Source organism: Tachysurus fulvidraco, chromosome 7 (genome assembly GCF_022655615.1).
Source record: "Tachysurus fulvidraco isolate hzauxx_2018 chromosome 7, HZAU_PFXX_2.0, whole genome shotgun sequence".
NCBI lineage: Eukaryota > Metazoa > Chordata > Actinopteri > Siluriformes > Bagridae > Tachysurus > Tachysurus fulvidraco.
Genome location: NC_062524.1, coordinates 14125975 through 14150472, shown reverse-complemented (window position 1 = coordinate 14150472; position 24498 = coordinate 14125975). Strand labels below are relative to the sequence as shown.

At 38.1% G+C, this 24498-nt stretch overlaps 1 protein-coding gene across 1 annotated transcript in view; it reads left to right on the top strand.

The window, feature by feature from the left end:
- The first annotated feature begins 14139 nt into the window (after positions 1-14139).
- atp1a3a (ATPase Na+/K+ transporting subunit alpha 3a) overlaps positions 14140-24498 on the top strand; it is a 35399-nt gene continuing 25040 nt past the window's right edge. The window contains exons 1-7 of the mRNA XM_027163657.2: positions 14140-14450; positions 20654-20767; positions 22666-22725; positions 23195-23398; positions 23578-23691; positions 23905-24039; positions 24125-24242. Coding sequence (XP_027019458.1) covers positions 14445-14450; positions 20654-20767; positions 22666-22725; positions 23195-23398; positions 23578-23691; positions 23905-24039; positions 24125-24242 — 751 coding nt within the window. The 5' untranslated portion in view covers positions 14140-14444. The remainder of the gene's footprint in view (positions 14451-20653; positions 20768-22665; positions 22726-23194; positions 23399-23577; positions 23692-23904; positions 24040-24124; positions 24243-24498) is intronic.

Here is a 24498-nt window from a genome sequence, read left to right as displayed (position 1 = left end):
CACCGCATCTTCAGTGAGCTGTGTAAAGAAATGGGCTCTGAATTCGAGGTACTTTTGTACCATTCTAACGTTCGGTGGTTATCCCGGGGACAGATGCTGAATCGTGTTTTGCCCTGGGTGTGGAATTAGCCCTGTTTTTGCAAGAGCACCAACATTTTCATGCAGATTGCTTCAAAAATTCTGAGTTCATTCTCATTTTAGCGTACATGGCTGATATCTTCGCAGCTCTCAATCATCTCAATCAACAGATGCAGGGCAGTGGAGTCAACATCATCGAAGCAGAAGAAAACCTGAAGGCTTTTCAAAAAAGCTACCGTTATGGAAACGATGAATAGAGAACGATAACCGCAAACTTTCCCCTGCTAGACGACTGTATGTATGTAAGATTGAAGATGTATCTGGAATCGGAGACATTTCTTTACCCGCGGTACTGAAGCAAGCAATTGCCACGCACTTAGATGAGCTTGCAAAGTCTCTCGACGGATACTTCCCTACAAGAGAGTCTTATCCAGCATGGGTGAGGCAGCCGTTCACGTTTAGTGTTGAGACAACAGATGTCAATGATGAATACCTCGATGAAATCATTGAAATTCAGCAGAGCCAGGTCCAACAGCAACTCTTCAGAACAACAACGCTCTCAATGTTTTGTTGTCAACAAATGGTAACGTACCCTGTTATTGCTAAGAAAGCTCTGGAGATTTTCATACTGTTTGTTACAACATATCTTTGCGAGAAATCATTTTCGAGGATGCTGGACATAAAAAGGAAGAAAAGGAACAGACTTTGTTGCGAAAATGACATGAGAGTGGCACATGCCAAGGTGAAGCCACACATTTCTGAACTGGTCTCTGAAAGGCAACAGCAGAAGTCACACTGATTTGCAGTAAATATTCATTATTATGTTTTTGTGTGAAAATCATGTTTTAATGGTTTTGTTCTTTGAACACAGTGATGTTGATGCACGGTTCATTTTGCGCACCAGTAAAATATATACTTATGTTTTGAATTTGAAAAAATCATATTTTATTTCTCCAATTAAGAAGGGTTCGGTGAATGTGCATATGAAACTGGTGGGGTTCAGTACCTCCAACAAGGTTAAGAACCACTGTTTTAGATTTAGCTAAGGATTACATATAATGAAAATGTTTAGACTATATTAACTGGTGGTTTATTGGTCTACAAGTTTAAATTAATCGCAAAAACCTTATCAACTGAAATCAAACAATTTTCATAATTCAGAAACATAATTCTTTATTGTTGCCTGGATTAATTTGAAGGCATTAGACACAGAAAGATGGAAATATCTTTGTGAATTAAAACATTGGGATTTTACTCAAAGGTATTTGAAATGGATTTTAAATATGGGTTAAGATCGGCCATACATATGTGGCCCACATACAGTATGTATACTTGACATCTGGGCCGAATACTACCGGGTCATGTTTGGCCCACATGCTGTTTGCCAGTGCCGGATATATGCCAGCTGTGCCAGATGAATGCCAAATCTGGGCCAGATTTGTTTGCTGACTGGGTATGATCATACTTTCTTGTCCTAGTGAGAACTCTGGCATCTGCATTTAGGACTAACTGTAGCATATTTATTGAAGATGCAGGACAGCCACCTAGTAATGCATTGCAATAGTCCAGTCTAGAGGTCATGAATGCATGAACTAGATTCTCAGCATCAGATACAGACAGGATGTTTCTCAACGGCAATATTTCTAAGGTGGAAGAAGGCTGTGTTTGTAATATGGGTGATATGATTTTCAAAAGACAAGTTACTGTCTAATAAACACCCAGGTCTTTCACTGTCGAGCTACTAGTAACAGTACATCCCGTTGAAGTGTGAGAGCTTCTGTGTACTGGTTTTTGACCGATAAATAGTTTTTCTGTCTTATCAGAGTTTAACAACACAAAATTACAGGTCATACAATCTTTTATCTCTTTAACATGATTTAAGTTAATTTAGACAATTTAGCTATTTCTTCTGGTTTTGATGAGATATATAACTTGTGTATCCTCAGCATAACAGTGGAAACTGTAATCCCATGCCTTCTACTGATGTTCCCTAATGGAAACATGTATATAGAGAAAAGCAGAGGTCCTAGAACTGATCCATGAGGGACTCCATAATTAACTGCCAATAAACTGGAGGATTTACCATTTAAATCTACAAAATAGTATCGATCAGACAGGTAAAATCTAAACCAACTTAAAGCCTGTCCCTGAATGGTTTTGTTCAGGTGCCTGGAGCTGCTGAAGTTCCATTAAATCACGACTCGGTGGCACAAAACGTGCTGTTGTAGGAGAAGTACATTCTGAGAAGCTTTTCTATTGGATAATTGCACAAATGTGGTGAGCAGGTGTTTCTAAGTAAAGTTTAGGTTTAAGAGTCTCCCCAAACGAGAAAGGGGAATTAACCTGTAAGGGGAATCAGACATGAAAGCTGTCCAAACAACTTAGCAAAAAATATTGACCCTAGAATTTCACTTTCTTCATTGTTTCTCCATACAGAGTTCTACCTTGAATCACTTCTTCACTCTAACTTTGCTTCTGCTTTCTTGACATTTTTCACACTCCTTACGCAAACACATTTACTCAACATCTCAAGCATCATCAATAACCCATCCCCATGAAAACAGCATAGCAACATGTTGTTCACTGCAGCCAATCAGGGTACTCGGTTCCTCTGGCTGTCCTCCAATTGTTGTGGCTGATTGTGAGCTTGCCACATGTGTAAAATTCTAGAAGAATGACTGCTCATTTGTTTTATTTTTTACTTAGTTGCACACAATTACAGTCTTACACACACACACATATTCCTTGTGTTTCATCTGTGCCTCAGTTCTAAAGGCCCAGTGAGATTTAAAGACATGCACATTGCTTAAAACACTTCAATCAACCGATGGTTTAGATTAAGATTGTAAAGAAGGTAAAGGTCAGAATGTGATTTCCTTTTCTCCTCATTGTGAACTAACTCTCAACACAACAAAACTGAATGTGTTCAATAAAAAAAATGGTCATTTTTCAACCCCTCTGAGAGATTTTGTAAACATTTTTGCACAGCTTATAATGTTTAATATTTAATGTTATAAGTTATAACCATTAAAAGCTATAATGATCAATTGTATTCATGTTTTATTACAGTTCCATTGAGCCGTAAATCACATTTGTAGTGTACTGAGCCTTTGGCACTGTTTAGATTCAGGAACATACAGTAATCAATGGGGAAAAATAGCCAACAGTGTTTGTGCTTTAAGGTGAAGACACTGCATTCTTGATCAATGAGAGAGACTGTAAAATATCAAGCTAACATCCTGACTGGTGTCTAGGAAACAAAACATGGCTAATGATGCACTTTTTATATTGCATTAATCAACAATGCAGTAGTTATGTAATTGTGTATAAAATTGTGATGAATGATTAAAATATTTCTGCGTATAACTAGAACCAGTTAATCTTAAATTTAGCTTAGTATGTCTTACTGAAAAGCAGTAAACTGAGTGAAGTACATTATACAGTGGATAAAATGGTTTATTGATTCAGCACATGTATGCTTGTGATTTAAAAAAAAAAGAAAGAAATTCTCTTCATGAGTGATACTGCATTCTTTGCCAGTTATCTCCAGTCACATGATTCCTCACAGGATGTTGTCTCCTAGCAACCAGCCCCTCCTCCTGTACCCTCTCGATTTTCCCCTCCATCCCTCCTCAGTCGGTTCTTTCCATCACTGCTGCATGTGGGTGTGAAAGACTAATCCGGGGCAATGGAGTTATTTATAGATCTGATTGGCATCTGAATGGATGGTGTCTTCTCCAAAATTGAACCCTGTCTCTTTTTGTAAAAATGTCACATTTTGAGGTTCATTCGTGTCAAAATTGATGAGCAAGCAGTGACAGGAGAATTTCAAACTACAAAGTGTAATACAAATATGTCAAAACAGCTCTGGTGAATATACAGAAAGTTTGTTATAACAGGTTATCAGCTGATGTGTGCAAAACTGCATGGTTATAATTTAAAACTATATTATTTGCTATTGATTGACATTATGGTTTATGGGTTAGAGCTGTTATACCTGTTGACTGTGCTGCTGACCCCACTTTCATCTCTGCATGAATGAAACCATTTTCTATAAAGCAGTTGGCAGAATGAACCTCTATGATGGAGAGAGAGATGAAGGGAAGAATGAATAATGTGTGTAGCCTAGTACCCATCATTCAGTGCTGTGGATTTACAACCAAATCTCAATTCAATCTTCCTTCCTTCATGTCTTCCCTTTTTAGCTCTATCACTGCTTTGCTTCCTCTCTCACTTTCATACATTCTCTCATTTTTCTCTCCAACAAGGTCATTACCAATGTCATCATAGCACCATCATCTTTCTGCTGATTGGCTGCCAGCGTTAGCTGAGCTTAAAGAGACAGTGAGCTTTTTGACATTTTGGTGCCTCAAAAAAGTACATTCTCGATTTAGAACAGATCATGATAAAACCAAAACAAATACAATGAGAAAATAGTGTGCACCATTTAATGCCTAATAAAAGAAATGTGGTAAACTACAATCTGAATTTGAGAAATTTTTGTAACAATATAAGATTATCATGAGACTAATTTATTCATTTCTATGGAAGCTACATTTAAATTAACATTTGTGGCACACGCCTAATCCAGTGTGACTTATATGTACTGTGACCTGCACATATAGGTTTGTGAGGAAGGATAACACACACATTGTTGTGGAAAAGAGAGAGTGTAAAAGTAGACAGACCAATAAAAACAGAATAGAACAGAAAAAAATATGATAAACACAAAGCTATCTGGTAAGGCCTGGAGAGGTCAGGAATAAAGATATAGAGCATCAGGAAGAATAAATAGATTTGAGTATAGGACAGATATTTGATAATGGATAGACTGATAATGGATGCTTGTGTTAATGGATCCTAATGGTGAAGCCTCAGATTCAGTGAATGGCTCTAGAGGGCTAAACTGGGGAAGATAGCAGAAGTTCAACTCTGTGACATACAAAAAACCTATAGACAAACAAACAAATATATTAAACTTCAAATCCCAGTTTGTGCTCCCCAGATCGATTTCTTATTTAAATTCATATAACTAGCATCAGTAGTAATATGATTATTATTATTTAAATTCATATAACTAGAATCAGTAGTAATATGATTGCTCAAAATCACCAAAAAAATTGCTCAAAATTTTAGAGCTTTCTGTAGATCACTGTGTGGAGGAAGACTTCGGAGACAGAGCTCTTGGACAGGAGGTCCAGAGAGAGAGAGAGAGAGAGAGAGAGAGAGAGAGAGAGAGAGAGAGAGAGAAGCTGGGAGCAGAGGTACCCTTCAAAAACTTGGCTCATTCCACGCTGGTACATTGTGGAGGCCATCTCTCACTGTTCCAGGCATGTTGCCATGTTGCAAGGGAACATTTCCAATGTGTCTTCAGCTCTACCCAGTCACACACACATCATCGAACATCACATTAAGACTTCCCCAGGTGTGGTGGTACCCAGCTGCCCCTTTTTCTTACAGTACCTGAACACAAGAAAAATGTAGTTTGAGATGAACTAATTATATTAGGCAGAGGAGTCATGATTGGATCAGCCTGGTGGTTTTGGTGCCTATCCGAATTCATCCAAAGTTTTTGTGAATTAATTATGTTTTTCAGCCTTTAATTAAACCATTGACACCTCATCACATGGATATTGATTTATATTAGTCTTAATGGATTATTCAATGCAATATCCTGAAACCATGCCTCTAAGAATAATCTTGATGAAGGGGCATTGTTTCCTGCAAGCTCCTGAGTTGTGTTCCTCACAGAGATCAAAGCCTTTAGCTTCTATCATGTACATTTATGAATTGGTGATTATGTGACGATGATTACCACACAAGGGTTGATAACAAGCATACTTCTGGCTGAAAGAAAAATAATAATTAATGATGGCTGAGGTGTCAGGACTTCTGCTTGGACATTTACTGCCAGAACATTAGGGGTGTTCCGGCAGTGTGTTTTGTGTCACATGTCTTGTCATGCTCACCTGGTTGTAACGGGACTAATTATTAATTGTATTTATTTTCTCTGTGTCTGGTTTAGCTTGGCGGAGTCTTCGTCTTTTGTGTTTTGGTTCTTGTTTCATGTTTTTCCAGTTTTTCTAGTTATTGTGTATTTATTTTTCCTGTTTTGTGTTTTGTTAAGAAATCTTTGTTTTTATTTGTTATCCCTGCCATCTTTGACATGATGACTAAGTGAGGCATGGCAGAGTGGACACTCGGGACTCTCTGTCTGATTGGAATGTAATTCTGCTTGTGCTGGCTGATCTGGTCTTTTTGAGGACCCGAGCTGAGTTGAGTTTCATTTACATTTATGGATGCCCTCATTCAGAGCAGCATACATTTATTTCATTTAAACAACTGAGCAGTTAACCCAGCAGTGGCAGATTGGCAGTAATTGAACTTAAACTTACAACCTCCTGATCAGTAGTCCTACATCATAATCACAAAACTACCACTTCCTCAGTTATTTACCAGTTTCTAAACATAGCTGTAGGCACACATACTACAGTCAAGGCCCATGGTCACAATTTACAGTTCACAATTCTAACAGCAGTCTTTATGGATCAAGGAACAATTAGTTAATTAGCTAGGCAATGGTGGGGGCATAGAGAAATGTATTGGGGACAGCTTGTCCAAAAACATCCAATTCATCTCACCAGCCCAGAGGACAGAGTTGCTAACCAAATTTTTATCCATGTGTTCTCATTTTGTTCTCATTTTGCATTGGGTACAAACCCATGACCTGGCGATCACTAGTCCAACACCTTAACCACTGCGCTACCACATCCCGTATATAAAGCATGTATGTATCTGTGTTTCCACCGTGGTCATGTGCAGGTGTGTCCCCAAATTAGTGGCACCTGTAATTATGGCCTGCCTGAGACCCAAGACCAAACAGACAGTTGCTGGGGCAAAACAGATTATAAAGATGAGAGAGGAAACAATGATGTGGCAAAGGCTGTAACCAAGCTGTGGCAGATGATAGCATATCTGTACCTCCTGCAATCATGAATGATTGACTATATAATAGTGTACAGTATAACAAAGACCTTCTGTAAAACCATCATTGTAGTTTTCTTCCTCTCTCGTCTTCATAATCTGCTTTAAACATTAAGCATTACCACCTTCCATGATTGTTTTTAGATAGTTTTTAGATAGTTTGCTGTGAACATAATGCCAGACATTTTCTGCTCATCTCAAGCCCAATCTGCCAAAGGATATGAACCAGCTGTATGGCTTTTGGTTTATATCTCGTCTCTAAACACTTCTGCTTGTCAAATTCCTGCATTTCTTTGAATGAACAACAGAATTTCTTCACTGTTAGTCAATGTAATCCATCTGGTCATCTGATCAAGTCATGGTGATAGATAAATACTTGCCCAAAAGCCTGCATAAACTATCTAGCTGCCGTGAAGAGATTGTGGATGCAGCTGGCAGGTTGTGTGGGGTCATGGATCCATGGATGGTTTCTAAGGTTTGTAGTATTGTTTGTTGTAACACTTTGGCTACCACCATTTTTCGTTTTACTGCAGATCCAACAAATCAACTTCTTAAAGTTATTGTCCTCTCCTTTTCATTCAAGCTGACAACTTGCTACTGAAATGAGCAGAAGGAAAAGCTTCATTAGGTCCAGAAGGATGCTGCCTAGTGATGCAGAACATAAGACCAACTGATTAGAATATTAACATAATATATATTTAATTATATAATAATTATAACATCCCCAAAAAATATGATTTTACATCAGATTCCAACTTTCCTACCATACTTATCAGTTTGCCCTTCAAACATCTGTCTCATTTTCTCAATATATTACTGTCTGCCTCATGATTAAGGAGCAAGGTTACTTAGCTCCTGTTACCATGGTGACCTCAGGGACACTGTTTCTCTCCCTCTGTGCTGTGTGTGTGTGTGTGTGAGAGAGAGAGAGAGAGAGAGAGAGAGAGAGAGAGAGAGAGAGAGAGAGAGAGAGAGAGAGAGAGAGAGAGAGAGAGGAGAGAGAGAGAACAGAGAGAGAGAGAGAGAGAGAGAGAGAGAGTCAGATGTTATCAGATGTTAAAAATGATAGTGGTGAACAATTATCATTTCTCAAAATAGTATTTTAAAGAGTTATCATAAGAACAGTTTGAGTAATATATTGGGATGCAAATAATACATTCCAATCAAATATTCCTTGCACCATTACAGTACATATCCAGCATGTGTCAGAGATGAATAGGATCCATAGATTCCTGCTGTTTTTTGTCAGAATCTCTTCTTTACAATAAAAAAAACATGAGTCTTCAAACCAGGTAGTTTTTGTCTCCATATTATTTTTCCATTCAGTATCAGTGATCACATCCAGTAGTTCCATCATCTTACATGACCTTCTACTGCTGCTTCTGTACCTTGTGTTAATTTAGACCTTTCCTGTCCTCTAATCTTCACCTTTAACAAAGGCTTATAAGGTAAAATCTGCCACAAGGGAGGAAAAGAGAAAATTGTTAGGTATGATTGTAATGACAATGATTGACAATGAACATTATGTGTAAAGTGCAGACAGGGACTCTATCAAGACAAGCTATGGCAGCAAAACTAAAAGGCTAGAGCCAGAAGGTGACACAGACATGAGGGCTTCCTGGGATGTAAAGCTTCCCACCACTCCACAGTCTGCAAACCTGAATAACTTGTGAGGGTGTTAAGAAGAACACGACTTTTTGGTTAATTATGATCCATCACACCTACTTTGATTAAAAGGTGCAGGCTATTTGTTGTTACCTCAAGTACAAATGACTCCAGCAGGGGGCAGAGTTTTTTCTCACAGAGACCCCCAGTTATGTCCAGTGTCAGTAAATAATGTAAATGTAAGGACTAAATCTCTCAAGATTTAGTCCTCATATCAACTCAGGTAGTTTTTCCTATATTAGCTTAATTTTAAACTTTCCATTTTAATTTTAAACTTTCATTTTTTTTCCGTTTCTATACCTCTGTAAAAGCTGCGTTGAGACAATGTGAATCGTTAAAAGTGCAAGTACAAATAAAGTAAATTGAATTGAATTGAATACGTACCTTAACAGCTGGATAAAAATGACCAAATCCTTCTGATGCTGTAATGATGAAAAGGACAGTTGATTGTACAGCGTTACCCTAAGGTTGTGAGCCACGGCTGAAGAGGAGATTTGATTTAGTATTTTATTGGCCTGGAGGTACAACAGATGATTCATCTTGCTCAGTTGTGCCAGACACAACACCACCATCACCAGTCATCAGATACTTGAGGTTCTTTAATTATCCTTGTGTCAGTAAGGAGGAGAAAGACAGGAGGAGAAAGACAGGCTTATAAAGTGGTTAATGAATTGGGATGAAACCTTAAACATACAAATAATCGGTGAGCTTCGGATTTAGATACTATTACTGAATATTATCCAACACAATCAGCAACTGTGTTGTAAATGTCACATTTTTCTTTATTAAATGAAGGATTTATAGAAGAGAAATGTCAAAGGATTTTTAATCTACAACTGAAAATTCCAAATCTTTTTTGGTTTGCCAAAACAGACCAAGTGAGATTTCCTTCTTTTAATTGGTGAAGTAATTGAAAGGGTAAGTAACCACAGTTGCTGATTCATCTCCGTTTGGTATAGATGTAAATATGGCCTTGTTCATCCTAACTGTAAGTGCTGGAATATTCGGCTACATTAAACTTTTTAGCACTAATCACCATGTGACTATACCACATGATGATACACTGCTGAAGGCACATAGTTCAAAGTTCAATGTTTTTTAAAAGTCCAATACAATGTTCAAAAATCGAACTAAATCTTCATTTAAGCAGCATCAGTATCGACTGGAATTTTATTTCAAGAACTATTGTTGCAAGAAAAGACAGAATTGGAGGAACTTAAAAAGGTCAAAATCTAGACACAAATTATAGAAAGGTTGAATTAGCAGTGAATTAAATGCAAATAGCAACTTGAAAATCGACATGCTGTTTCACAGCATTAAACAGAACTGATATAAATTTTTCTTTACTTTTCATCCATTCTCCTTAAAAGTGTGCCCTTAAACTTGCCATTTTTTTGTTATAGGATGTTGATTAGTTTTAGTTGTCCATTTGATTGGTTTGTGTTGTCTTGCTTTCTTTATTTTGTGTGCCAACAATTTAGAAGATTCACGGAATAATTCTCCAATTAAATAATCAAACCGGTCTTATTTATGTATTAAACATTGGCTTTGAATGGCATTCTGTAGTTTTTATTTTTCAGTGTATTTACAAAAAAAAGACATATTCATCAGGACAAGGTCAGTTTTTTCATCTGAAGGGAGCATTCCACTCTTTTCTTTAGAGAGAACCATGTCCAGTAACAGTTTAGAAGATTCACGGAATTTCACGGCATTCCACTCTTTTCTTTAGAGAGAACCATGTCCAGTAACAGTTTAGAAGATTCACGGAATAATTCTTCAAATTAAATAATTAAACCGGTCTTATTTATGTATTAAACATTGGCTTTGAATGGCATTCTGTAGTTTTTATTTTTCAGTGTATTTACAAAAAAAAGACATATTCATCAGGACAAGGTCAGTTGTTTCATCTGAAGGGAGCATGCTAAGTATGCTAAGTATCAAAAATAAAATTTCGCAAGTTGTACTAAGACAAATACAAAACAATAAACAGCAGCTAAATATAAAAGATGTTTTTTCTAGGCCCTCATACTGGACTATCAATGGCTCCATTAAAATCTGAAGACAAAACAAACCTTTGATGGACATCCAGCTTAAACAATTTTAATCCAGTGCCATGAATGTGTGGACACAGTTTAACACACAATAGAGTGTGTTATTTACAAATGAACGCTTCTAATGCTTGAATATATATTGCTGTGATAAATAAGGGACCAGTATCTAATAACTATAACAAATAACACTGAAAATGTTGGTATGATGTTAAAAACAGTAAAAAAAAAAAAAAAAGAAAGAAAGAAAGAAAGAAAGAAAGAAAGAAAGAAAGAAAGAAAGAAAGAAAGAAAGAAAGAAAGAAAGTAAAGTAAAGTAAAGTAAATAATACTATAACAGATCCTGGCATTAATCTATTCTCACAAACAGGTTTTGGCCTTTGTCAGAGGCTTCATTAATATGCATTGATGCTAGGCTACTAAGTATGTGTGTTTGTAGAAGGAGATCAAAATTATGTTGATATTAGTTTTTGGTTCATTTTGTGCTGCATGCTACAAAGAGCTCAGCTATGAGCTACACTTATAGATTTTAAATAGTGGAGCACACAGCTTTGAATTGCAAGCTGACAATTACAATTACATTCTGCTTCATCTACCTCAAAACCAATGTGAATGACTAAAGCATGGCTACTGGCTGGTGTGTGTAAATGCCAACACTATGAACTTTTTAACACTGAGTTATTTACACTTGAACACTTGTTATGCTTGAATACATTGAGCAAATTGCTAAAGGTAAGAAGGGGCTCATCATATTTGCTAATAACTATAACAAATACCACTTATAATGGTGATTGGTCATTTTCAATGCTGTATCAAAGTTAAAAAATAAATGAATAGATTTTGGATCCTAGCTATGATGCATGGGCACAGCTTTACACATTACATGGATAATCCTTGCACTATGGGCCTCTGCACAGCCCTGCATTAATAATAGCTGCTCCATATTGTATATTTGGGAACGGGGGTGTGTTTGAGTGCCGGTTTGTGAGTGTAATGTGGAGCTGAGGGAAGTAAGTGGTGAGGATTACACAACTCTACAAAACTGTATTAAAGATTGTGTTAAAGATGTTCCAGCATGACAATGCCCCTGAACACAAAGCCACTGAGCTCCATAAAGACATGGTGTGTTAATGTTCACGCATAGACCAATCAAGTCTGTGCATTACTGAAGTAAACAATGCGACTCAACAGTGCAAGACAGATGAGAGAGAATTAAAGTAAAGTTACACATGAAAGAAAGATAGCGATACATGTAGAAAACGACACAGGGCTCTCAAGTTTTGAAGACAGGCAGGCATGACATCTCCACCTCCCCAAGCCCAGCAATTTTTAGGGTCATGACTGAAGTCAATGTGTTGAGGTTTTGTTCAAACCGACCATTGAAAATACCCTCACTAATGGATATGTTTTTTTTTCATTGGTTGTTGCGTTAAATCTTACCCAGATAGTATTGCTGTATTATCCAGTTTTCCTCATCTCTTTAGTCAGGCATATACATAATACATCCCATAATACTGTGCACTATGATATCAGACTTGCAAATATTATGAACAGCAGATATGTTAATCCCTCTCTACTGCTTCTCTCTTTCTACCCATCCCGAGGCATCCAGAAACTGTACCAGCTTCGTCTTCCGTGCGATGAAGATTTTGGACCTCCACTGAGATGAGGCTGACTCAGCGAAAACTAGAGATCTATCAGCTACAGTTAGACTCTGCTTTACTAAAAAGATGTGAACTCCATGTTATCTTTTGCATCTATACAACATCTGTTTGACTGTATTTTTATAATCTCACCCTCCAGTTTCACCCATATTAGGATGGGTTCCCCTTTGAGTCTGGTTCCTCTCAAGGTTTCTTCCTTACCATCTAAGGGAGTTTTTCCTTGCCACTGCTGCCTGAGTCACCTCAGACTTGCTCATTGGGGATATATACATACACATTGTGAACTAAATATATCTAATATTAATCTTGAATTTTGTATTCTATTAATCTTTATATTATTCTTTATATTAACCTTTTGTTCTATGTTTATGTTCTGTAAAGCTGCTTTGAGACAATGTCAATTGTAAAAAAAAAGTGCTATACAAATAAACTTGAATTGAATTGAATTGAAAGATAGTGCTATTTTCTGATTGGCTACTGTGTAGCCTCTTTTTTTTTGATTGGCTGATAAGTGTCAGGCTCGACTAAGAACTCCAGGGGTGACGTGCTTGATTCCTGCCCGGTTTCATATAGACAGCGCTGTGTCTTATTAAATATATGATAAATAGCAAAAAGTTTTTCTGCGTGATAAATACAATGTGTGGCGGGAGAGCGTGAGAAAAGACCGACATGATGGACTGTCAATCTCAATGCATGACACTTGACAGTCCTATTGACGAGTGAAACGGAGACTTATTTCTGTTCACACTTCCCACTTCACACTAAACCGGTGTATCTTATATTAAAAGTGGCAAATCTGGCAATGTGAAATGCCATTATGAGACAAAACATAATGGTTTTGAACAAACATATCCACTCAAATCTGAAGACAGCGTCCCTGAGACAGCTTTCCCAGGTCTGAGGAAAGTTGCCCTATACATCCTGACCATGTTTGGCTCTACATACAACTGCGAGGCAGCTTTCTCTACAATGAACATAATCAAAACTAAATATGGTTCCAGGCTCACTAATGAGCACCTCCACATGTGTATGAGAATGGCCCTGACTCCATTCAGGCCCAGGTTTAAATCCTGCCAAGCCAAGCTGGAGCTCAGTTCTCTCACTGAGATATAAAAGGGAGAGTTAAGCGTGTTATTTAAACATACACAATTTTCACATATGATTTATTTTCTCTTATTTTGTGAAATGTGGCCCTACTTTTATTTATTTAATGAGAGAACTTTATACATATCTACAATCATACATATGTTCATTTCTTTGTTACGTGACAAATGTTATGTTATTGTCAAAAAGTTTTTGAATTGTACTGAATTTATTTGATTTGACAGTCAGGTATTGATTGCTTGCAGATGTTGATACAACTACTAGGCTACTTAAATATATATCACACTAACTAGTTAGATATTGTGATCTTCCGGACATTTGCTTCAAGAAATTTTCTCTTACTGGACCTCTTTAAATTTTAGGTGAATTCCTCTAATTTACAACATCAGTGTTTGATCGTACCAATGATCTTGTAGCTGAATTAACAAAAATCCTCACAGCCACAATCCAACATCTAGTGGTTGGATTATGGCTCATGTTTATTCAACTCCCTGCTGAGTGAATAAATATATGTTCAAAGGTCCTCGTTTTGCAGTCTGGTTGCAGAAACAGTTTTTTTGGGCGGAGGTAAGCGGCTGTGACGCGGCGCTTAAGGCGGAGGATCACAACAGAAGCGTCTCCGGTCTTCATTATCAGCAGCAGCGCTCGCGCACGGTGTCCTCCGGTCCTCTCACCTTATATTACATCATTAATACAAACAAACCGATGTGCTGTTGTGCAGCTGCATTCTCTACCTGACCGTTTCTGTTATTATACACGGTTTAAGGAATGGGTTGCCAGATTAACTGATTTATTTTTCAGCATCCGTTTGTGTCTGAAGGGTTTTTTCTCCTTCAGGACGTGACATCCAGGTTTTCTACATCTTCATTTGTCTGAAAAGAAACACCATTAATCATCTGAAATGGGGGTAAGGTTTTATTTCCTGTTCTTTATCTAGATGCGCATTTATTTGATTTCACCACCATGTCGGTTCCGTGTGTTATTTAGATGTCTAGGTTCATCCACGCCCTTTTCTTAGCTCATGGAAAAAGACAAGTTGGAACATCTTTAATAATCCCTGGTTACCGTCAAGAGAATGAAACACTAACATTGGGTTAGAAAGAGAAAACAGAAAGAATAAATACACATATTGCACTTGATGTATCCGCCTAAATGCGTCAGTAAGTGTAAAATGTGCGGCTATTTTCGATGCGCTTAAAGGCAAAAAAAGAGAAAGCCATCAACATGTCAGTTGTCAAGACTCTCCATCATATTCACTGATAAACAACATCTGTAACACCATAAATATGAAAATATATACATCAGCTAGTTTTCTCTTTTATTTTCCAATACATTTGCGCGACTAAAGCAAGGAAATTCATCCAGAGGGATGAGCAAATGCAGTCAGTGGTATATAAAAATCAATAGAATTCATGTTTTTATCTGAAATAACATGACGTAATACTGACAAGGATATAAAGCTACAAATGTCAAAGTTTTTAGGAGTTTTGCAGCATTTTGCACCCCCCCCCCCCCCTCAAAAAAAAAAAAATTTCATCCATCCTGCGCACTGCATGTCGATGCTTTAAGATGGACGATTCCACATCATTACTGATTCAGGGGGTTGTCGAGCTCAGGCTTGCATTTCAAAGCCAGAAATATCCAGACCTTATTAAATATCCAATCAAGTCCAATGTAGTCTAGTGATTATATATATATATATATATATATGTATATATATATATATATATATATATATATATATATATATATATATATATATATACATACGTGTGTGTGTGTGTGTGTGGTGTGTGTGTGTGTGTGTGTGTGTGTGTGTGTGTGTGTGTTTGTTTAAAAATCTTCTCATTAATTAACCCTGGTACTGCTGAAGGTCAGGTAGTCTATCCATTTCAGGGTTGCTTTTTTCTGAAGAATTGAAACAGAGAAGGGAGAGAAGGGAGGGGGATGAGGGACATGGTGATGACCTTCAGGCAGGTTCAGGCACTGTGCTTAAGCAAGCACTCAGTTGGAGGAAGGAGATTCCGGCTCTGACGTAACAGAGAGAGACTCCAATCATGAGTATCCAATAAAATCTGTTTTTATCAGTATCAGTAACGTGACTGTGACTATGGATCACTCTGACACTGAGCTCCATGCATAGGCTCATTCTAACATGCTAAATCAATTTTGACAAAATATGGAAACACCTTTTTTTAATACCAGAATTACTTTAACTTCAATTAAAATATTTCCATTTCATCATTATTAATATTCTTATATATACATATCTAAAATTATTCTATAAATGCATACAGAGATCAGCAAGCATAAGGATATGAGCAAGAGGGAGGAATTGTGATGGCTAGATGACTGGGTCAGAGCATCTTCATAATGTCAGGTCTTTTGGGGTGTTCCTGGTGTCAGTGGTACCTACAAAAAGTGGTCCATGAAAGGACAACTGGGGACCTGGCAAAAAAAAGGTCATCATGTCATATTCACCAAGGGCTAACTGAAGAAACTCATCTCAGGGAGTTTTTCCTTGCCGCTGTCACCACTGGCTTGCTCATTAGGGATAGATATATAGTATTTTAAATTTGAAGTTAATATTTTTTTAATTAATTAAAAAAAAAATTGTATATATAATTTGTTTTTATTTGTATCCTTATGGGGGGGCACGGTGGCTTAGTGGTTAGCACGTTTGCCTCACACCTCCAGGGTTGGGGGTTCGATTCCCACCTCTGCCTTGTGTGTGTGGATTTTGCATGTTCTCCCCGTGCCTTGGGGGTTTCCTCCGGGTACTCTGGTTTCCTCCCCTGGTCAAAACATGCATGGTAGGTTGATTGGCATCTCTGGAAAAATTGTCCATAGTGTGTGATTGCGTGAGTGAATGAGAGTGTGTATGTTAAAAGCGCTATACAAATAAATTTAATTGAAATTGAACTGATGCATATGGGAAGCATGGGCTTTTGGTCCAATCTCACAGAAGAGCTACTGTATCCACTCTGCAGAAATAGTCCAGGAATGTTTTGAAGAACATGACAAAGAGTTTAAGGTGTTGACTTGGCCTCCAATTTCCAGATCTCAATCTGATCCAGAACAAAGAAATCAGATCCATTGCACCGTCACCCTAACAATGATCAAATGGTTACTGAAATGAGTTGACAGTGACATCTATTTCCTATATCCTGAATGCTAAATGTAAGACCATGTTTCTGGATATTGTGGAGTATATTCACATATGGCTTTCTTTAAAATAACTAAACTCATTTCACTAACAGTGGGCTGAGAGATATAGAACAGTTCTCTTTGCCTTCAGACTGAAACCACAATTGACTCCCTTATTCCACTGTCGGGCCCTTAACCTCACTGCCCCAGGGGTCCTGTATCATGGCTGACCCTAACAAGAATTTCACTTTACTGTATTGTACATGTGTCAAATAAAGGCTTCTTATTCAGCTGGTCTGAAGCCTTAGTCTGCTTCCCATGATTTTCTTTTGAACCAAAAACTTTTTGTCAATCTGTTTATTTATTTCTGTGCCTCAGCTGGGCTTCTGTTTGTAGGATCTTCACATAACATCAAATGAGCAAAATAGGCATCAACTTTGGATTCATGGTATGATTTAGATATCCTTGAATTATTAAATTGCTGTTCTAACTAGTTAGACTGTAAATACTGATGTTTATTCTAAACAGTCAACATGAATGTCAGAACTGATTTTTGTAGAGATCCAAAATTTTGGTGTCAGGTAAAAGTCTGTCTGTAAGTCAGTCTGTCAGTCATTCAGTCAGTCAGTCTGTCAGTCATTCAGTCAGTCAAGAGTCCGTACACTACAGAGACACTTTCTACCTTTTTTGGACTTTAGGGAATTATTTCATTTCATCAGGGCTGTGATTTGTTGGTTTTATGACAATTCTTCCTCCTGATCAAAATGTATTTTGATTGTTAAATATGCAATACAATGCAGACAAGACTCTAAACACACCTTTACATCAGACACAGGGATGTAACATGATGTCAGTTCAAACACAGCTGTCAGGTGTGTAGACACTTAGGTGCTTAAATGTAAACTCAACAATCAGATATAAGCACTATAAAAGGGTTCAGGTGAGTTTACCTGTTTCAATAGAAATGGAAGGCAATATTGCTGTAGGAGGAAGAGTCAGCAGTAGACCTGGATGTGATGTGACAAACGACGAGGTCTACGTTTATCAGATGTGACTTGAGGAACCATGGTTGACCATGTTGTAAACCATGGGTTGACATTAAGAGAGGCTGGACAGAGTCGAGCCCAACCTCAGCAGACATACTGTTACTATGATTCAGATATTTCACCAATTTTTCTCTACTGCCCACAGTACAATCAGAACAATGGAGCCAGTGTGTCAATATGACCTTCATCAGTACTTTGATTCAGTACTCTATGTGTGAAACATGATTTGTGCGCTGTAACAATTTATTTGTATTTGGATTGGACTACATAGAAGTGAAGAATGAAGAAGGAAGTAGGAGCACCATATTCACAGGGGAACAAGAAAGAGCTATTGTAAACATTATTTAAGCCAATAATGCAACATGTCTCTGAAGAAAATCCAAACATCCTTAATGACCACAGAGATTTCAGTACTATCCAATATATCTCTCTATAAACACTCTCTAAAAACTTCACAAACAGATGAAACAACTCTAATGAGTGAGAACATGTACAGGTAAGTAATGTAAAGTAAGTGCACTTTAGTATTGTGCACTGCACAGGAACTTTTACATGTACATTTATAGTAGGTCTGTACTCAAATACACAATATTATCTTTGTTTAGAGAGTTCCAATCCCATAGGAATTTATTATCATAGATGAGGCTTTAACGTGAAAGAAATAAAAGGAGGAAAGAGAAACATCACTGGCCACAGAGCTGGAGTGTTCTTCGACATCATGGTGGGAACATCAGCACATGGTGGGAACATCACAATGTGTGCTGAAATCATGCAGAATGGGGTCTTGCTCCAGCATGCCGACTTGATTCCTTACAGCATTGACCCACATACTGAGATTTTTAGACAAGCGACACAACGTCGTCACAGCAGATGATCAAACAGATATACAGTAGAGCAGATGAGATGCATTGTCATCTGCAATCTGCAATCTTTCCACTAATCTGCTTTGGTTCATTTTCAGTCCAGTTCCTCTCACCATATTCTCGTCATAAACCTCGATGAGGAGTTTCTTTTACTCCAGTGCTCTGGAAGGTTTACAATCTCCAGGCCTGTGCCAGGATCCCTAATTGGAGCCATGTAGGAGTTCTGTGACTGAACTGATATTTACAGTAAGGTCTGTGTGAGGATGGATTCGCCGTCGAAGAAGATTCCTCCCTCGAGAGTGGACATGTGGTGCTGTGGCCAGATCCAGTCAGGCAAAGGGATGATTATTAGGATTTGTTTTGTTTATTGATTCATTCATTTATATTTATGCACTATGTTGTATTTATAATTTGTACTGATTTTCAATGCACAATGCAGCCTTTACATTTACGAATAAATAATGTTTTGTATATTTTGCTAATTTTACTAAGGACTAATAAATAAAATATTTATCAATGTGCAGTACTGTTCTTGTATGATGTGGTATATATATAATATATCAATATATTCATGTACTTTAACAGTATCATAAATATACCCAGACTGCAGTCTGTCAACCATGAGTGTATTGTCTACACTGACTTTGTTACATTAATGTAAGGGTTTAAATGCAGTGTTTTGTTTTGTAAATGTTCTGAGGTGTTTTGCTGCTTGTGTATGTTTATGTGTGAATTGTGTGCAGTTTTTTGATAAAATGAGCTTGTTTTTAAAATCCTACTAAGTAATTGTTAAAAAAATAATAATAATACACACTCATGTAAGTAATATAAACACTTCAGAAATTGGTTAATCAGACAATTAGCTTTAAAACAGCTTCCAGACTGCGTTAATCAAACTGTAGTCTTATTCTGCAGTGACATATCGTATCAGGAAAGGGAAGTCACACACACCCACACAGAGAGAGAGAGAGAGAGAGAGAGAGAGAGAGAGAGAGAGAGAGAGAGAGAGAGAGAGAGAGAGAGAGAGAGAGAGAGAGAGAGAGAGAGAGAGAGAGAGAGAGAGAGAGAGAGAGAGAGAGTTCTGAAATTGTTTAGATTCCTGTTTTATTGTATTTTTTAAAAGTATTTCATAATTCAGTACTTTACATAATTTAGTTTGTTCCTTATAATGTTATAAAGAATACCAGGTTTATTGGATCGGTCATAATATTCAGATAATATTCACTCATTATTATAGGTGATATAAAATTGCAGGGACCCAAGAAAACCTTCCCAACAGTCAGAGTAAGAAGTCTTTTGTAGAGCAGAGTCAGCAGTCACAGAGCTAGACTTGTCTTGTCATGAACGTTTATGACAACAGGTTTGTTCACTTTATTTAGATCCTACTTGAGAAATGAAGATCCTCCCAGCCTTTAAAGCTTTTAACAGATTTACAGAGTAAGAATGCTCAAAAACATGTGTTTTTCCCACCACAAAATGTTTATTTACCGTCACTCAGATTTTGTCAGGTCGGATATTTCAGAACAGGATTAGCACAGCGCTCTTACAATGAAAAAGGAAATGAAAAATCATTTTAGCTGGTCTCATGAATTCAGTAGTCTGCCTTTTCAGTTTGTGTGTGTGTGTTGTTGGAGTGAAATGTCTGAAGGGTTTGCATGCAAATAAGTTCATGCCACATCAGTGAAGCCACCTGTTCTACCTGTTTTTCTGCCCTTAGTCACATTATAATTAAAACTCTCACACACACACACACACACACACACACACACACACACACACACACACACACACACACACACACACACACACACAGTAAGAAGCATGCAGTATAGTTTGAGTATGAAAACACTGCATGTGGGCCTTATACTGTACTGTACATAAAACACTAGCTGACTGTTTTATGTATGTAATGTTTTAGTATCTGTTTTAAATGGTGGAACCAGGCATCTGTGTCACAAGAGGATGAGAAGACTGAAGTTAATTTTGTACATACTAGCTCATGTTTTGCTGAATGAACTGGACTCACTGTATATTTTCTTGACATTTTTCCTCAGTATGGACGCTCAGACAGCTACCGTGTGGCAACCACGCAGGACAACGATGAGAAGGAGTCTCCTAAGAAGAAGGGAGGGAAAGATCTTGATGACCTGAAGAAGGAGGTGCCACTGGTGAGATAAACACACCTGCTGAAATAGAGCACACTCAAACATGGTGCCCCATGGTATATTTAGGGCCCGAGCACCGAATGGTGCGAAGCCCTATTGTTTTTGCTCAGGTTTATTATTAGGACCCGAGCACCGATGGTGCGAAGCCCTATTGTTTTTGCTCGGGTTTTTTATTTATTTATTTATTTATTTATTTATTTTGCACACATTTTCCAATTGGGGTCCCGAAAACTTGAAATTTGGCACACACGTCAGAGTCGGGCGACGCTAGGCTTAGGCAAAGGCTGGAATACGGGCATGGCAGGGGGGCTCTGTAGCGCCCCCTGTAATGCAAAAAAAAACATTTGTGCACAGATCGGGCAATTATGTACGCACATGTACGATAGTTGGTACGCATATAGATCTCATCGACCTAAACAACTTTCGCGCTCTAAACTATGAGCTCCGCCCAACAGGAAGTTGGCCATTTTGGATTATTTCATAATTGCATGCGGTGAACTTTTAAATAGTTCTCCTAGGGAATTCATGCGATTGACATCAAACATGGTGAACATGATGCTGAGACATTGCTCTTGCTAAATTCCGAAGGGGTTATTGATATCTCGAACGGTGATGCAATGGCAAGGCAAGAAAATTATGGCGAATTCAGAGAAACAGGAAATGTCTAATATCTAAATCAAAAAATGTCTTATTGCGATGACACGTGGTGTGTATGTTCGGCCAAGGATTCCGATCGCATCAATGTGCCTATTGTGAATCTCAGACATAGCCACACCAACAGGCGCCAGGAAGTGTGTCAGTCACAACAGTTGCATGTGGTGAACTTTTAAATACTCCTCCTAGGACATTCATGCGATTGACACCAAACGTGGTGAACATGATGCCGAGACGTTGCACTTGCTAAATTTCGAAGGGATTTTTGATATCTCAAACGGTGCTGCCATGGCGAAGCAACTAAGTTATGGCGAATTCAAAGAAACAGGAAATGTCTAATATCTAAGCATGTTCGGCCAAGGTGTTATTTGTGAGTCCCGGGTATAGCGCCACCAACAGGCCCCAGGAAGTGTGTCGTCACAAAGGTGGATTTTTTCACACTTGCATGCAATGAACTTTTAAATACTCCTTCTATGGAATTCATGCGATTGACATCAAACGTGGTGAACATGATGCCGAGATACATTTGTCGGCTGTTAAGTGTGGACAAAAAGGTCAGACAAAGGTGTGTCTCTTAAGTGGATCACTAGCGCCCCTGTTTGTCTAAAATGTGGGCATTTACCTACAGTCCCCAAATGGGTCAGTAACAACATAAAATAGTCCACTGATATTTACCCACTTCATGCACTTGCCCACCGTGCATTGTTTTCTGGGAGGCACCGTATAGCGATAAAAAACCGTGCGAGGGCCCGCCATCGCTGCTTGCAGCTATATTACTCACTTTTTATTACTCACTTTTGTGTAAAAAAAAAAAAAAAGATTAATAGATTTTATTTAAGAAGGAATTAATTTATTAACACAGCAGTACATTTTTCTCTTTAGTTCTTATAAATTTATTTTTTAAGCCACACTTTGACACACACACAGTTTTTAGTGAGCAGTGCCAGATGTGTGTGTTGTTTATTTTCATGTGTGTCACTGGGCCCATTTTGGGTTTAGAAATAAAACTGACATAATTTAACTAGAATGAGCAGAGGATCAATATGTATAAAAGGAAAAAGGAGGAGACAATGATTTGTGTAGAAACTAAATACATGAATATCTGGGCTGCAAATTCACTCTGCTGCGATGGATTCTAACATCCTTCTGTCTCTATGTGATACACAGTGATGCTCTCTGCATGATTAAAACCTTCCTAAATATCCCCTATGCCTATAATATTTCTCATGTGGCTTCCTGTATCTTAGACAGAGCATAAGATGTCCATTGAGGAAGTATGCCGAAAGTTCAACACAGACATTGTGCAGGTAGGTTTTATGGATCAATTATTTATTTATTTACTCTAGCTGTCTTCTGCATCTGAGACCAAACAAACCTCCATACATACAATATTAAAAATAAAAAATCTTTGTGCAGTGCCTGTAGTTCACAATCATTTCCTCTTATGGTTACAGGATTGTCCATGTTCATTGTTATACAATAAAACCTACTGAAAAGTAAACAGCAGAATGTTATGTAGAAGAAGTAAATGTAAAAGTAGCTCTAAAAGCTCTGTCATCTAGACATACTGTATCTACCAAAAGCTGACTTTACACTTAAGTCATGTGCCATGACATCACCATAAACTAAAAACACTATTTGACTCTCCATCCTCACATGTGACTGTAATCATCTTCACAGCTGATAAGTGTATACAGATAATAGACAGGATACATGAAAGCTCACAATATATTTTGTGAGTAATACAGGTCCCACACACTCTTCTTTTCTCTCCAGGGTCTAACTAATGCTAAAGCAGCTGAGTATCTGGCCCGGGATGGTCCAAACGCACTCACTCCTCCACCCACGACCCCAGAATGGGTTAAGTTTTGCCGCCAGCTCTTTGGGGGTTTCTCCATCCTGCTGTGGATTGGCGCCATCCTCTGCTTCCTGGCCTATGCCATCCAGGCAGCCACAGAAGACGAACCGGCTGGAGACAACGTGAGGATACACACAGACAAGTTGGGGCAGACGACAGAAGCGTTTGGGCAGGATAGAAATGAATAAAGCAGAATAATAAGCAAAAGATATATTTTTTGTAAAAAGACAAGAAAGCGTTGGAATGCTAGAACAACAATACAGTACATCCTAATTTGGATTTTTTTTTGTCTCTATGTTAGTTGTATCTGGGCATCGTCTTGTCTGCTGTGGTAATCATTACCGGCTGCTTCTCCTACTTCCAGGAGGCTAAGAGCTCAAAGATCATGGAGTCCTTCAAAAACATGGTGCCCCAGGTATTGGCAATCAGTGTCTAATAAATACAATTTTCTTGATAGTTTTTCTTCAATGAAACAATGACTTCCACTGTCTGTGAAAGTCTTTGTATGTATAAGTGCAAACAAAAATGTGTGTGTGTGTGTGTGTGTGTGTGTGTGTGTGTGTGTGTGTGTGTGTGTGTGTGTGTGTGTGTGTGTGTGTGTGTGTGTGTGTGTGTGTGTGTGAGATAGCAAGCATTAGTGATCCGTGAGGGTGAGAAACTGCAGATTAATGCTGAGGAGGTGGTAGCTGGAGATTTGGTGGAGGTGAAAGGAGGAGACAGGATCCCTGCTGACCTAAGGGTCATCTCGGCTCATGGTTGCAAGGTAAACACATATACACACACACACACACACACACACACACACACACAAAGTTTTTTAAACAATGCGATTTAATGTTTTGTTTCAGGTCGACAACTCCTCACTGACAGGTGAATCCGAGCCCCAGACCAGATCACCTGACTGCACCCATGACAATCCTCTAGAGACCCGCAACATTGCTTTTTTCTCAACCAACTGTGTGGAAGGTATGGTTTTCATAGCAACTGCCTCACTGTTGCGAGTCTTGTGTCATGCTGTGTTTTCAGTCTGCTGTGAAATGGATGAGGAGAAAAAGTTGTCATGACAACAGGTGCTCTCATTTCCTCTGAGTTTCTTTTTATCAGCTGCTCACATCATGTCCTTCTCACTGCCTTTCAAACATCTCTCTTTTAAAAAATGCTGAATTGCTGCATGATAAATAAAACATAAATTAACACATAAATAAAATATGAATGTAACACG